Here is a 16275-nt window from a genome sequence, read left to right as displayed (position 1 = left end):
CAATTCAGTTTTAATTTATCATATAATATACCCAGCAAACATTTTGCTTACTGGACATTGGGTATCTGGAATTTGCACCTAGTTGGATCAAAACCTAAATTAATTTTTAAAAAAATCTGTGGACCAAAAATTTCTGTGGGCTCACTTGTAGACTGTAGCCAGCCCAACTCTCTTTGGTGCGCCTCACCCAAAGAGCTGAGCAGCCTCACCATCCTTGCTGACTTTCCTAGTGGCCAGGAATATCGACCTTGACTCAGATTGTTTGAATCCCATGAGCAGAAGAATTGCAAACAATTACAATGCCAGTACCAACAACGTAGCTGGAAATTCCAGCTCTCTAAATCAAAACTCCCCCCGCGCCCCGGTTGGTCTGTCCAGCCAGGGTTTAAGTCTACATGAAAACATATTATAACTTGGTTGCAGAGTGGGACCTCATTCACTGTACATGGTACGCGAGCAGGAAGCAGAAAGCCCAGTTGTACGCATATGCAGTAAATAGGATCCACACAACAACCATGTTATAATTGAATAAGCGCTATAATAATAATAATAATAATAATCCTTGCATTTGATATAGCGCTTTTCACGTCTTCTGGACGTCTCAAAGCACTTCAAACAAAGTGGATTATAACGGTTGTACTGTGTAACGTACAAAATGTTCATAAGATGTGTACAGCTTCTGAAAACGTTTACCTTGTTCGGTTGGACAAAAATAATTGTTAGCAATGTGACCTTTCACCATTAATATGAATAAGAAAGGCTGAGATGTTCTTCAGTTATTTTTTCTTCATTCTCGATCTGGGATATAGCTAACAGTGGACATCTTATTGTAGGAACTCTATTAAGTTAGAAGTACCTTAAGGCAGAAGTCTCTCAAATGCACTGACAAAATGTCATTCTTGCTGAATCTGCCTTAACTGAATACCAATTTATGACACATTATTAAATGAAACAAAGTGAATACAAGTCAATAACCAGACATTTATGCCCTATCCCCACTACCAAATTTCTGGTAAAAAAAAGTTCATAACTTTTATAACAGATGAATAGGATAGGGTTCTGATTGCCGAGAAGAAATCTACAAATTGTATTTTAAGGAAAGAACTTCCCGACATAAAAACAATTTGTTCCATAATTTACAATTATACATATAGGACATGGAACAATTTGTTCCATATCTATACAAAGTATGTCAGCTGTTATCAACTCTCTCCTGAAATCCCTCTGGGTCATCTCACCTCCACCTACTTATAAAACCGATCTAAAGATCGATTGCTGACTTACTCCTCCCAGCTTGAGGTGCCACACAGTCTTTGCAAAGCATTGCAGACCTTCTCCCTATGTAAAAGGTGCTATATCAATGCAGATTGTTTTTGTTGTACTTTACAATGTTATCAAACCCATTTTTGGTTTTAATTTCTTAGCATTATCTGAAAGTTCAATTTATCTAACTCATGTGACCCCCAGTGCATTGAGGTAATAGCCTGGCTCAGTTGGTAGCTTTCTTGACTTTTGAGTCAGAAAGTTTATGGGTTCAAGTCCATGTGCGGACTTTGAGTTCACAGTCCACACTGATACTCGATGCAACGCTGGAGGTATTGTCCTTCAGATGAGACATTAACTTGAGGTTCAGGTAGACCCCATTCAATTACTTTATTCTAAAAGAAGGGATTTTCCCTGAGTATCATTACCAAACAATCATCCAGAAAAATATTGATCTTAGGCCATTTTTGGGACATTGTACAGAAATTTGCTGGTATCAATTTGGCTACACTTAACAGAAGCACTTTGAAGCGTTTCATCATGAAAAGGCGCTGTATCAATTGCAAAGATTATATCAATTGGAAAGATTATTTCTTATTATTTGCATCCAATGCTTCCTGTTTCCTAGAAATGACCAGATGTGTTTTTTTTTACATTATGTACAAGTTTCATGTGAAGATACACTACTTGAATCATAAATAATTAGATGAACAATGTTTGTGCCACAAAGTTGATGCAGTGACACATAGTTGCAGCATAAATAACTAACTGCAATGCCACACCCGTTCTCCCTCTTTGCCCTCTTCTCAGCAAATCAGTTCTCAGTAACTCATCCAAACACAAACTTCAGAATGCCTTAAAGAAATATGTATACATAAACCTGATCACATAACACTATCAGTGCATTGTCAGAAGGGTGTGTGTGAAATGACATTTTTGCTTAAGCAACAATTTAATCACACTCTTTTCCTTTTGTACAAGCAGAATAGATTTTAGCAACCACATGCTTTACTAACAATAAATCATTTTTGTCAGTTAAATCAGTTCCAATGCCTGTAGCGTATAAATGTATATATTCACCAACCCATGTCCTGCTAAACTTAAACCCAGATGACAATTCATTGAATTAAATGGAGGATGCATTAGCACTAAGAGGTTTGAGTTCACATAGCTGCCGACGCTATTATTATCTTGCAGAATAATCAAATTATTCTGCAAGAGGTTTTATTTTACATTTAACTTGTTTTTATAAGACAAAGAAGTAATTCCTGCTGATCTACAGTTGTTTTTATTTGTGCAATGTTCAATTATTAAACTTTGTGATTCATTGCATGTATAGGTAATTTTTCAAACTCTCCACATTACTGAACATTATTTCCTACTCAAAAACATGGACTAGTCTAAAGCAGGTGCATTCGTTCATATACAAGTATTAGTAAAGTTTCCTCTTGAATTCAATCCTTGTTTGGAGGTAAAATTATCATATTGTCTAAACTATTCTGCTTCTGGATCTCACAAACTTACCACAGCTTGTCATTTTATACGGGGTCTAATTTCAGAAATTAAAGTTCCAAGGAAGAAGCAAGAGTAAGAAAAGAAAAAAAAGTGTATTTATAGACAATACTGCTAAGCAAATTTTACAAGACAAACCATCCAAAGATTCAAGTCTCTTAGCCTGCTTCAAACAGTAGATCATTGACATGGTATATATCATTAAATTTTGATAAGGCTGATTGGCAAAATCAAAATCACAAGATTATTTTTTAAACCTGTTGTAAGCCTGTTGTATTTCATATCCAGCGTCTGATATCTAGTAGATTAGGTTGCCGTTTAATATCCCAGCTGACAGGTAGGAATCTTATACAGACCTGCTAACGGCTATCTTGACTGCCACTACTAATTACAAGCTTGTGTTGAGGTCAAATCCAACACGATAGGTTTCTGGTCAATGTGAGTTTAACTGCCTGATCCATTGCTCATTCTATAATATGGTTTCTGACAGTGATGCAGAGCTGGAGGTGCTAACAATCCAATGCTCTGTTTTTATGGACAAGCTTTATCTTCGTACTTCTCAAGGAGAGTGTAGGCACTTGTGCAATGCACATGCGCATGTTTGGAAAATATAACATTGTGCAAGGACATTTGACTCATTGTGTATGCGCAAATCCTTGCAGTTTAGTTTTCAATTACCTCTTCCAAAATAATAGAAGCACAGGCCAGGAGATGCATCTGAAATTCAGGCAACTTTGCTGCCGGCCTGAGCTTTTATTTATTTTTTAAAAAGAGTCTGCAGACGTTAATTTAGTCGCAGTGAATGGAAGCGTATACCTCTACAGATCTTGCACTTATGTGCAATGCCTCATCGTCACATAGCCTTTCATTCCGGCGTGACCCCTTTTCATTCTGGAAATGGAGGCAGCAAGATAACTGATTCCAAAATGAGTCCAGTGACGTTCAGTACTTGAAAATTCGGCTGATGTTCATTACAATTGCCAGCAGAGGCAGGCTTGATTCTGAAGTTGTACGTGTAAAACGCAGGGTAAAATCACATCCTAAAAAAGTTTATTAGTTGCAAATCTGAGAGTCAAATTGAAAATTCGAATCCCTTCAAGCTTCTTTGCAGCACGTTTGACCTGAAAACATGCTGAGCATTCCAATAAATATTCTGAAACCAGTTCAACACCTTCATTCCACAACCATCAAAGAAATTGTGTGGGAGATTTTCTGTCGTTTCCAACAAGTAAAGCCAATGTTGTCCTTTACAAGTGCATTACTATTCAGCAAGATGCAACCAAGAAATCAATGTTAAACCAGAATTTGCTTACTGCATGCTAGATGTTTCAACTGTAGAATGCTTACCACTTGCCCATTCTGTGGGTTCTTATGGGCATACGGAGGGCCTCGAATATGATTCCACATTTGTCCAGAAGTCATAGCAAACACCACACACTGTAAGAAAATAAGTATGTAAGAAAATATTTACTTCACAACAATCTGTATTTACATAGCGATCTTTAAACAAGGCACCATCTCAAAGCACTGAAGAATGACGCTGAGCTGGAGAGAAAGGGGAGGTAACCATAACGGTTGAAGAGGAAAGGCTTCAGGTGTGACATGAGGGTTATGAGGGTGATCTACAAAAATGTAATATTTCAAATTTGTTTCTTTTTTAAAATAGCCCAACACAACCTTCCTCTACATTAGAGACAATGATTTAATGTCTCATTTTAAAGGTTACATTTCCACACAATGTAATATAATCATTCTATAATTGTGCAGTATAAGATATAATTAGCTTGTAGAACTAAACTACCATAAATTGGAAACTTGACGATTAAAACGGTTACAAAACTCCAAGCATAAGTTTATGAATTAGAGACCTAATGATGACCAACTCCAACCCTATTTGGATATGCTTTAAACTCATCTAACATGCACCAGTAAATCCAAGCAAGGAAGGTAAACCCTGTACCACCAAAATATGTTGGATGTTAATCTGGATAATCTGAGAAGAGGACCCTGGGCCCACCCTTCTGAATGTGTGTGTATATTTGCACAAGTGCTGAAGATGGAGGGAGACACAACATGCCCCTCAATAGCAAAGGGTTTAACATTTCCTATGAATATTCTTAACATTTGCTGTCACTAATCTCTCCAAGACTTGGAAGAGCACTTCTACTTCTAGGTTAGAAATTCGAAAATTCACAAAATAACTTGGGAGACATACCAGGGCAGCCATTGCCCATCCAGTCTTGTTGTAGATGAATTCAAGGTTATTCCTGCGTAGATACAATAATCCACCAACTAGAGAAACGAGGAGCGCCAGAGCAATGGTACCCGAGTAGTTAGGAGGTCTGAAGACACGAATCTGGAAAAAAGTAAATGTGCAAATCTCAGTTTTTTTTATGGTTTTATGGTTTGCAAGTTAAATACAGTCCCAATTCACAGAAAACTGTGTTAGTTATAATAAATTCATATCAAAGCCTGCTACATTTGGAAAATGCAGATACAGGACTGAAAAAGCACTTTGCAGCAAACTGTTTTCTGCAGGGAACACCCTGTACATCAAGCCAACTGTCAAGATCGTGGCTCCGTCCTGAGATCACCGCAGGGTTTTGCGAGTCGATTTTGCCATAAAATGTTTTCCTGTATAATACCCAATTTAGGATACAAGGTATTTTTTCCACAGCAGTATGCTGGGTACTACTTTTTCTAGGAGAGCTTTTTCATCCCAACTGAAATATAATCAATTACACCAAAGAGTCTTGGGTAATGAGGAGGAGCTGAACAACAAGCAGATGACATTTATGAATAAATAAACATTAGCAGTAAATTCTAAGTAATGCAGTGCTTACTATCTGATGCACAGGAATAAACATTAGTTGAACTTCTGTCTGGTTTTAAGGAGTTTTTTTCAAGTATCTTACATGCACATCAGTTCTGTCAGCTATCCACTTTGCAAGCTGTTCAGCTGCAAATCCGATTCGCTGCAGGTCAAAGGTGTCAGCTCTCTTGGGCTTGCCTTTTGGTGGAAAATGCATGAAGGTAGGGGCGGAGTTCATGTTCAACTGCAAGAGAGAAAAATGTCACCAGCAAATGTTAATTAAGACTTTCCAACTTTCTGCATGCCAAACAGTATTCCGTCTTTCATTTTAAATCTTCATCTCTGCCTCATAACAATCTGCTTGCCATATAAGTCAAGCTGTTGTTGACCAGATGGCACATCACAAACTCATGATGTTTATATAAATGATTTTTTTCATGAGTGGGGGGGTGGGGGAATTATAAAAAAAACATAGCGATTCCTGATTGGATAACATTTAATATTTCTTAAAAATCACTCTTCAAATGAAGTAAAATCCGACTTCAGCAGAATGAAGTGAGCAAATGAAAAGGCAGACTTTAAATTTCTGAACACAGTCTACGTAGGGGAAAAATGCCGGCGAGATTGGATTGTCTAATTATAGCCCAAACTACTGCTTGATGCAGCTGCAAATTTCAAATGAACATTAGTTGGACTGTGTACTTTACACTGTGGGGGTCAGCCTGTTTCAGTTGGTCACACTCTCGTCTTTGAGTCAGAAAGTTGCAGGATCATACCACGTGTTGGGACTTTGAACTCATATAAAAAATCTAAATTGACACTCCAATGCAATATTGTGGGTGTGCTGCAGTGCTGGAGGTACCATCCTCCAAGTGAGGCATTAAACCGAGTTCCCATCTACCTATTGAGGTGGATGCTAAAGATCCCATGGCACTATTAGAAGAAAGGGAGTTTCTTTTAAAGTTCTGGCCAACAATCCCTAAATAAAATTGAACATTCATGCCATGGTACGTTCATTTCTCAAGTTGGTTTCTCAATTGCAGGCTCATTCTACCAAATGCATCTTTCCGGCCTGAGCCAGCACAGCCAACCGATCGTAAAACCCACTGAGTCACTCTGGGTGTCAGGCCAAATCTGATGAGTTTATCCCAATGCCTCAAAGAAACTACAGGATAGCAAATAAGCTCCAAACATACCACAAAAACACGAGACTTTAAAATAGCACTCAGAGATCAGAGCAAAACTTAAAAAAAGACATCAAACTACTGTAACTCCATGAGGGAGAGACCATCACCTTCAAGTGCTCTGACACGCTACACTGCATTGTATACATACAAGTTGTTGTTGTTAAACCTGAGCAGCCTGGTAAATAGCAAATACAGGTGGCCGTGGGAGTAGTAATACAGGGTGAGGAAGCTGAGTTTGTTCTAATGTAAAACAAAAGACCTTGAAATCTCCAATATACCTTTTTGAAAGGATGAAGACTGATAAAGGCAATCAAGATGAATAGTTCACAGTGAAGATAGTTTCAAAAATGAGGTAACCTTTTAAAAACTAGAACTAAATAAGGAAATCTGGTAGATTTGAAGCAAATAGTACAAATGGTTCAAGAAACAACAGATGGGTTCTGGAAAATGGAATGGATAGATATAATAAGGTAAGCAGGTGAATCTTGGATCACTCAAACAAGGGAAAGACTTCTGAAGTCAAATGGCGTTTTCTTATTTTTTAAATTTCCTAAATCGTTATGTAATTTTAAAGCACTTTTCATGAGTTCTACCTTAATGAGATTGTTGTTGGATTGTGTACTAATGCACATGAATAAATTACAAGACAGGTTTGGTTGAAGAAGGCCCTTCAGCTCTCCTGAGGTCTTCAAAATACTAATGCACATGAATAAATGCTGAGATCTTCAAAATTCTGGAAGGGTTTGAGAGGACAGAGAGTAGGAGATTATTCTTTCTGTTGGTGAATCGGTAAGAAGCATAAACATCGGATCGTCACTGAAAGAATTAATATTGGATGTTATGCAATAGGTTATTAGAACATGAAATGTTTTGCCACAATTAGTTATTTAGGCTGAGACTATAACATTAAAGAGGAACAATAAGCCAGAAGAAAAACCTCCACATTTGTTTTGAAATAGCAGCTGAGAGGAACCACCTGAATCATAAAGCAGAATAACTATCTTATTTGAACATTGCATCTTACAGAAGCCAAAATATACAGATTTCTGGTCAAAACATGTTTCAATCCTGGCAGTATTTTATTTGCCTCCTTATGGCCCTCGTGCATAACGTCATCACATTTATTTGCCACATGGACAGTTTCAGCCTAGTCAGATGCAAATTAATATTTAATGCTGTTACCTTCTCCTTTGGTCCTAATACATCAACCGACATCCGATCAATAAACCTCATTGAGTCAGTTACAAAAGCTTTGAAAATTCTCAATTATTTTTCAATTATTGTAAAATCATGACAATAAAACATAAACATCCGAGACCTAAGCTTTATTTAAAGATGCAATAAATGGCCTTGTTATTTCCTGTAAACACAAAAGCACTGTTGACTGGGATCATTGTTTTTCTTCGGATAACTTTTTTTCGGGTAATATTGTTTGAAGTAATTGGTGATCTCTATTCTATCTATTTGTCTATTTGTCCCACAAAGCAGATAGGTTTTCCATTGTGTATACACAGCCACACATACAAACACATGCATATAGTCAACCGTGATAGGTTCAAATTGAATCTAATCCTAATTTATTACTCGTGTACTGTAGTAAGAGCTGGAATAGTCATGTGCATTATGTCCTAATATTGCAATGCTTGGATTGCTGCAATTGTTTTTTCAGGTCCTGTACATTCCTCTGTTCTCATGTTCCAATGAAATGACAAGGTTCACTGTATATGTTCCAATTTTTTTTTGCTTTTATATGCATCAAAACCATCAGTATTTCTTACACATTCTTCATCCCTAGAGCTGTTCACAGCTGAAGGAAGTGGTGGAGACTATCACTGAAGCATTTTGCTAGGTGAAGCTGCTGAATGTGCCTCGGAGGCTAAAATGCACACGGAGCAGTTTGACTGACAAAAGAAATACAGCTACCACCTTATAACCTTATATGGTGAAAAAAACAGAAAGAAGATAGGTGATGGAGACATTTTTGGGATGCACCAGGACTATTCTCAATAGATAAATCACCGGAACAGCCCAGCATTGTGGAGAAGGGTCCAAACATCGCACCAAATCTGACAATTCCCCACGACAGATAAAATATATATTATTGAAACTGGTTCCACAGATCGAGAGGTACTTCGAACAGATTTCCCACCCCTTTTAAGACATCCAAACAGATGTTAAATAAAATGATTTGAATCTACAGCTGAAGCCAGCAGAATCAGGGCAACTGACAAATGCAAATAAACAAGAATTACAGGCTCTGAGTCTAATCGGAGGTATATGGAAGATTACTATTCAATGAAACAGTATTTTTCAAATCAAATCAAACCTGTCCATAACTCAACATCAGAAAATGAGATGCTCGTTGTGCAAAAACTTTACAATGTACCTAAAGTACTGAGAAATGCAAAGAACTGCAGAAAATGAATCAGAGACTTTAAAGGCTAAATTAAAAAACATACAATAAGAACTTCTTCAGGGAACAAATACAGCCACATGTTCCTGAAAATATAAATGTTTTAACCTGTTTAATTGAATCCAATGGAGAAGTGAAAAAACATGTTACTGAAGTAATCTGATCCTGGAAAGATTTGTTTTGATTAGCCCACTGTCTGATAAGAGTTATAAATATTTAACATCATTCATTAATTGGTTCATGGCTGTGAAGGGCAAGTTTTAGACAGACAGTGGGTAATTAACAGCCAGAATAGATTAACAATGAGATTTATTGTTAAAAAATAACAATACCAAGAAACAAAACCACAGCTTTATGTTGTAATAAAAGGAAGGCAGTGTTGGAAGGATAAGATCAAATGGACTATGTGAGACGATCCCTCAACCTAACATCTTGTAATAATGTATTGGTATTGGTGCTTTTGATCTCCTGCTTCCCCCCTGCCCTCCACCCTCCCCTACCCCGAGCCCCTGCTCGGATTCGTAACTCTGTATGTCCAGCGCCTTGGGACGTCTTCCCGACGTGAAAGGCGCTTTACAAATGTAATTTTGTTGTTGTTGGTATTAGCTCTTTTAACTCTTGATGCAAGATGTCAATTCTCAGCCAATCTCCTAACCTTAGACTGTATAGAAATAACAATCCTTCCATTTAATATAGAACCTGGGCATCTTGTTTGACCTTCGACTATCCTTTCTACCCTATATCTATGCTATGACCCGCTCTGCCTTCCCCCACTACTGCAACATCGCCCACCTCTGCCTCTCTTCTAAGGCCACCAAAACCCTCATTCGTGCATTCATTATATCTAGCCTTTACTACACCAACTCCTTGCTTGTCAGCCTTCCCAATTTTTCCCTCCACAACCTGCATATCATTCAGAACTCTGCAGCTCATGTCTTCTCCTGTGATTGAAGGGGGGTAAATTCAGAACAAATCTGTGGAAACAGTGAGCAAATAGTATACTTATGGAATAGGCTCTCTAGGGAAACAGTGGAAGCAGAAAACTTTGCTTTTGACAACAAATTAAATTGATTTCTGTTAAAAGTATATGGTTTGGGACAGGACATGTCAAAGGACTGCTGCCAGGATAATAATAATCCTTGCATTTGATATACTGCCTTATCACGTCTTCGAGACATCCCAAAGTACTTCACAGAATATACTGTAAAGTGAATTGACTTTCGATTTTGTGGGCAAAGGTGGTGGTGGAAGAATGGTGGAAGGTGAACTAGATGGACCTTGGTCTTCTTTCACCTAGCAAATTTTTATGTTCTTATGTCTCATCTGAAGCACTGCACGAATGGAACACATTGCAATCAGATATAGTAAAACATATTTGGATTTCTGCTTTTTTTAAAAAAACCTTATTTATTTTCTCAGTTAATCAACCAGTAAAAGTTTGCTGTCATCCTAAAATAAAGCACCACCCGCCTCAGAATCTCATCTGGGTCACTTTGTACATTCAGGCACACCAGCAGTTTTCCCTGGACATTACTGAAAGTTAAATCCAAGAACAAAACAGATGGTGCTGAAGGCCTAGTGATGTATCAGCAACATACTGTGCCATAGAGCTTTAATATGCAGGTTCACGGCTGTGATTCCCATCAGTGAGTTCCAGCAGTCTGACAGGCTGTGAGGGGGAGGCACAGAAAAAAGATGATACATCCCTATAGGGCAAGAGGATTGAAAGTTTTCCAATGCAGTACTTCTTAAAAGACTATCCAAATGGTAGCGTCTTAGCAACTGGTCATCCACTTCCTTTAATCAGTGTGTGCTACATTATTAAGGTGCATCCAAGGACAGGGAGATTTGGTTTCCAATATGAAAAAAAAGCAAAAAAAAAGAAGTGTAAATTAAATGCAATCAGTGTTGAATTCTCTTTTTTTAATGTGCAGCTTCAAACCTGGTCCTAATTATTTTTATATTTTTTATTTTGCTGATGTTGTAGTTTTAGGTGCAGTATTCTGAAATCTAACATCTAACTGTTAAAGCACATCAAATGATATGACATAATATATTTTTCAGTCTTCTTTTCATGAACATTTCCTTTCCCCAGAGTTCTTCTAAGAGTGTTTTTTCTGAGATTGATATTGGATAGTGAGATTCTACTTATGTTCTGTATCAACCAAAAATAAGCTATTCAGTTCTCATCTCTGGAACAACTTGTAGCTTGGGGTTGAAATTCCTCTCCTTCTCATTTGTTGTTCCTCTGATCCACAACAGCAATCAAATTAATATTGAGATCAGGTTTACGGCTATCTATCATCTGTTCTTCACATCAAATATCCAGCACTCTTCCTGGAGTTTGGAGAGTACCTATTAAGAACTGCACTGAATCAGTGCCAGCTTTACAAATCCAATTGGAAACTGTTGTATTTGATTTGAGCTGGAGAGTGTCGGTTTTGTTCACTGGAATTCCTTCTTCGATAATGCTCTCACCTCCTCAATTTTGTCCAGCAAAGCTGGTTTACTGTACACAGTCAAGCAATGCATGGCGCATTTTGCTTGCTAGCAGTGAATGTGTGTCAAAGGTTGGAGGCACCATCTTCTTAAAGAGGATTCACCCAGAATCAACAGCTATCGGGGTCACAGCCGTACAGTAACATGGAACAGTTAAAAGCGTTCTGGGAAATTACCCTTTGGGAGCCAGTGATAATCTTGCACTTCTCTTCGCGTTGAGCCAATAAAATGTTGTAGAGCAATAGAGCAACAGACAAGACCGAGCTATGCTCTGCTTTAAAAAGCCGAGTAATTTACTTATTGCGAGATAGGAAAAAGTGTCCTGAGTAACTAATTGTAATAATAATAACAATAATCCTTGCATTTGATATAGCGCTTTTCACGTCTTCTAGACGTCTCAAAGAGCGTCACAGAATATGCTGTAAAGTGAATTGATAGTATATTTGTGTGTATATTGTTTTGTTTTGGAGGGATTATTATTAGGAGTGTGGAGTAAGGAAACTTGCCCAAGATTTTGCCCTGCCTGGAATTGAACCCAGGTGTCTCGCATGCAAGGCGAGTGCTCTAACCACTGAGCTACAGGACTCCACAAATTGTCCGATTAAAACGACATCAAGCATTCACTTGTAGCAATCAATGTTTTGTTGAAATGCATCCATGTGGTTTGGAATTGCAAATCTATCCAGAAAGCAGCAATTACAAAGGAACCCCATTATTTTAGCACAGCTTTACTTATTATCACTTATCTCCATGGTTAGAGCACACACCTCGCAAGCGAGAGACCTGGTTTCGATTCCCAGCAGGGCAAAACCTTGGGCAAGTTTCCTTACTCCACACGGCTGATATTAATCCCTCGAGAAAAAAAACCAATAATAAATAGGTCACTTCAATCCACGACTGTTTGTGGGACACTGCTGTGTGCAATTGGCTGCCGCATTTCACCCACAAATACAGTCAATTCACTTTACAGTATATAATAATAATAATCCTTGCATTTGATATAGCGCTCTTCACGTCGGGAGGACATCCCAAAGCGCTTCACAGAACACACTGTAAAGTGAATTGACTGTATATTTTTTTTGTGTGGGCGAACGCGGCAGCCAATTGCGCACAGCAATGTCCCACAAACAGTCGTAGATTGAAGATGACCAATTTATTATTGTTTTGTTTTGGAGGGATTATTATTAGGCTCTGTGTGGAGTAAGGAAACTTGCCCAAGGTTTCGCCCTGCCTGGAATTGAACTCAGGTCTCTCGCTTGCAAAGCGAGTGCTCTAACCACTGAGCTAGACTTCTGTTAAGCACTTTGAGATGTCAAGAAGACGTGAAAAGCGCTATATCAAATCCAAGGATTATTATTATTATTATCATTACTTATGTCCTGCACTCCCTGAAAGGTATTGATTAGCTTCCTGCACTAAAAAATATCCAGGGGTTGTGCATGCATTTATTCTATGCATAGAACTTGCCGTTAACATCATGCTGCTTCCTGCTCACATGTATGCTATATGCTGGAATTGCTTCTGACATCACTTTACAACAGAAGACACATCAACAGAAACTTGTGCACGCAGTAAGAATGCTCAAATTATTTTTTTTCCATTACAGTTATCATTTCCACAAATATGCAAATGCTTGCACTTGTCAGCTATCCCACATTTAAAGGAACATAAGTTTAAGTTTTTGTCTTCACATGTACAAAGAGTGTGCACTAGTATATAGAAAATATATTTTAATAACATGCTTGGGACATACTATTACATAACAGTGTAAATATATCCAGACTGTAGGATCTATGCTGACGTATTAACATTGACACAGTTAATACGTTCATCCATGAAATTTGCTTGCATGTGCATCTACCATTTAGATATCATTTAGACATAGGGATTCTGTACAAGATAGAGAAATATGAATGGTTATACATGTATAATGCAATCTTAACAACACCACCAACAAAATTACATTTGTAAAATGTTTTTTACGTCGGGAGTATGACCGAAGGCGCTGGACAGTTGGGGATCAGGACCCGAGCATGGGGGGGTAGGGTTGGGATGAAGGAGGGCAGAGAGGGTTGGAGGGCAGCTGAAGGCACGGTCGAAAAGGAGGGTCTTGAGTTGTGCCTTGAAGGAGGCAAGAGAGAGAGAAAGGCAAAGGGATTGTGGGATGGAGTTCCAAAGGGTGGGGACAGAGAGGTTGAAAGCCTGGCCGCCGATGGTAGTTGTCCTGAAATCGAGGGTGGAGGCAGAGAGATAGAGTATCATCCGCGTACATGTGGAAGTTGACCCCATGACTGCGGATGATGTCACCAAGCGGGAGCATGTATAGTTTGAAGAGGAGGGGACTGAGGACAGAGCCCTGAGCAACACCACACAAGATTGTGTGGGGGCTGGAAGAGCGGAGACAAATTAGAGACGGTGTGAGAGATAAGACCTGAACCATTCAAGGACAGAACCTTGAAGGTTGAGGTGAGAGGAGAGGCGGCAGAGGAGGATGGTGTGCTCCATGATATTGAATGTAGCAGAGAGGTCGAGGAGGACAAGGAGGCAGAGGGAGCCCTGGTCACAGATGAACAGGATGTCGTTTGTCACCTTGATCAGAGCAGTTTCTGTGCTGTTAGCAGCCCAGAAACCCAATTGGAGACCCAATTCTTAAAGTCAAAGACATGGTGCAGTCTTAAGGGGTACGAAATGCTAATATCACTAGTTATTAAGGAAAGATTTATGCAGAAGCTAACACTTGTACAGGGCTTTAAAGAACAAACATATAAGTTTGATCTGAAAGATGATTTTCTTTATCCATTTGCTTAATTTCAAGCGAACGTGATGAGCATGCTGTGTGTGCCTCGTTCTCTTTATGGGAAGCAAAGCTAATTCAAAACCAACTTGAATTGATGCTACTCCCATTGAGAAGAACCTCTGGATTTTAGATAATTATTTACCTGTTGAAATACATCTGCTCCTTCATCATAATCCACTACAGTGAAGAAGAGCTTATTAGAAAACGCAGATGAATATCGCCATGAGTTCGCCAGCACCTGGTACTCCTCATTAGCCTGCCTGTAAGAAAGTAGTGTACCAAAATCAGCTTGGGAAAAGAGCACACTGTATTAATGTTTACACTTCATTTTCTTCGCAGAGTGCTAACTGCATGGATTAAGTGCATGCATCACACAACAATTAGATGCTGGTCCTCACAATTACACAATGTTTCTGTAAGGGAGATAAATTGATATTAAAGAGCCAAGTGATAACATGATCTACAGTCACGTACAAATAAGAGGCACAACACAAATTATTATTCACAGTTTCTCAATAGTTTTCCTCAATCAACCATGGGAAGAATAGCAGTGCAATTGCATTTTAACATGTCTTAAGGACCCCCACCAAACAACCGGTTTTGCGCGGTTCAGAGAGTTAGTCTTATACAAGCTCAATTGTATTGTATCAGATTTATCCTGTCTGAAAATTCTTGGTACATTTAAGCATTCAACTTACATTTTTTTCTGAACAAAATGTATTGACATTCACTGAATAATTACATCTTCACCAATGAGACTATTTACTAATGGTATGCAGCCTACTGGCAGAGCTATGGTATCTCTTCATCAGCCTGCAGACAAGACTTGATATTTTCTCTATGAAAATGTCCCATTAATATATTACTGACAGTATAAAGCCTGCAGATGACAGCAGTGTCTAAACCAGTACAGCATTAACCTGACATCTATTTCAATTTACCCTTACAAGCCGTGTAATTTAAGTCTACTCTAAAGATTCTAGTGTTAGGCCGACATCAAGCCCAGATGAGTTGGTTGTTCTTCTGCTACCAATAATTAGCTTCACTGACAGCTCTAACATGTTTGATTAAAGGCTTTTTTCTTGGTTACAGGTAAAAGTGCATGATGGACCACACGTGACCAAATTTGTCGTAGATGGTGCCATAAATAATCAAATAATAATCCTTGCATTTGATATAGCGCTTTTCACGTCAGGAGGACGTCCCAAAGCGCTTCACAGAACACACTGTAAAGTGAATTGACTATATTTGTGGGCGAACGCGGCAGCCAATTGCGCACAGCAATGTCCCACAAACAGTCGTAGATTGAAAATGACCAATTTATTATTGGTTTTGGTTTTTTGGAGGGATTATTATTAGGCGTGTGAAGTAAGGAAACTTGCCCAAGGTTTTGCCCTGACCTGGAATTGAACTCAGGTCTCTCATTTGCAAAGCGAGTGCTCTAACCACTGAGCTACTGGACTCCACAAAAGTGCACAAGATGTCAAGAAGGGCACTTCAATCATCCTTCAAGTTCAGGTAAAATTAAACATTTTGGACAATCATGATGGGATTTTTTTATGTATTGTTTTCAATGATAAAAGGACGAACAGAATATGGGCAAACATGGAGAAGAATTAGTGAAAAATGATTTACATTTTTTACAATGTAGTAATAATTATTGCATTTGGTAAGCATCTTTCAAGTCAGAGGACATCCCAAAGTGCTTCAAGGGGTATACTGTAAAGTGGAATTTCTGTGTTTTGTGGGCGAATGCAGCAGCTAATTTGGACACAGCAATTTCCCACAAATA

General features: G+C 38.5%; 1 protein-coding gene across 1 annotated transcript in view; it reads right to left on the bottom strand.

The window, feature by feature from the left end:
- Nucleotides 1–16275, bottom strand: part of tusc3 (tumor suppressor candidate 3) — a 192205-nt gene that overhangs the window by 110004 nt on the left and 65926 nt on the right. The window contains exons 3-6 of the mRNA XM_042342129.1: nucleotides 14626–14743; nucleotides 5691–5831; nucleotides 4991–5131; nucleotides 4123–4212 (exon numbers count right to left, since the gene is read on the bottom strand). Of these exons, the coding sequence (XP_042198063.1) occupies nucleotides 4123–4212; nucleotides 4991–5131; nucleotides 5691–5831; nucleotides 14626–14743 (490 nt within the window). The remainder of the gene's footprint in view (nucleotides 1–4122; nucleotides 4213–4990; nucleotides 5132–5690; nucleotides 5832–14625; nucleotides 14744–16275) is intronic.

The sequence above is a fragment of the Callorhinchus milii genome, unplaced genomic scaffold, assembly GCF_018977255.1.
Source record: "Callorhinchus milii isolate IMCB2004 unplaced genomic scaffold, IMCB_Cmil_1.0 Scaffold1, whole genome shotgun sequence".
NCBI lineage: Eukaryota > Metazoa > Chordata > Chondrichthyes > Chimaeriformes > Callorhinchidae > Callorhinchus > Callorhinchus milii.
Note: the sequence above shows the minus strand (reverse complement) of the source record. Positions and strands in the feature narration are given on the sequence as shown.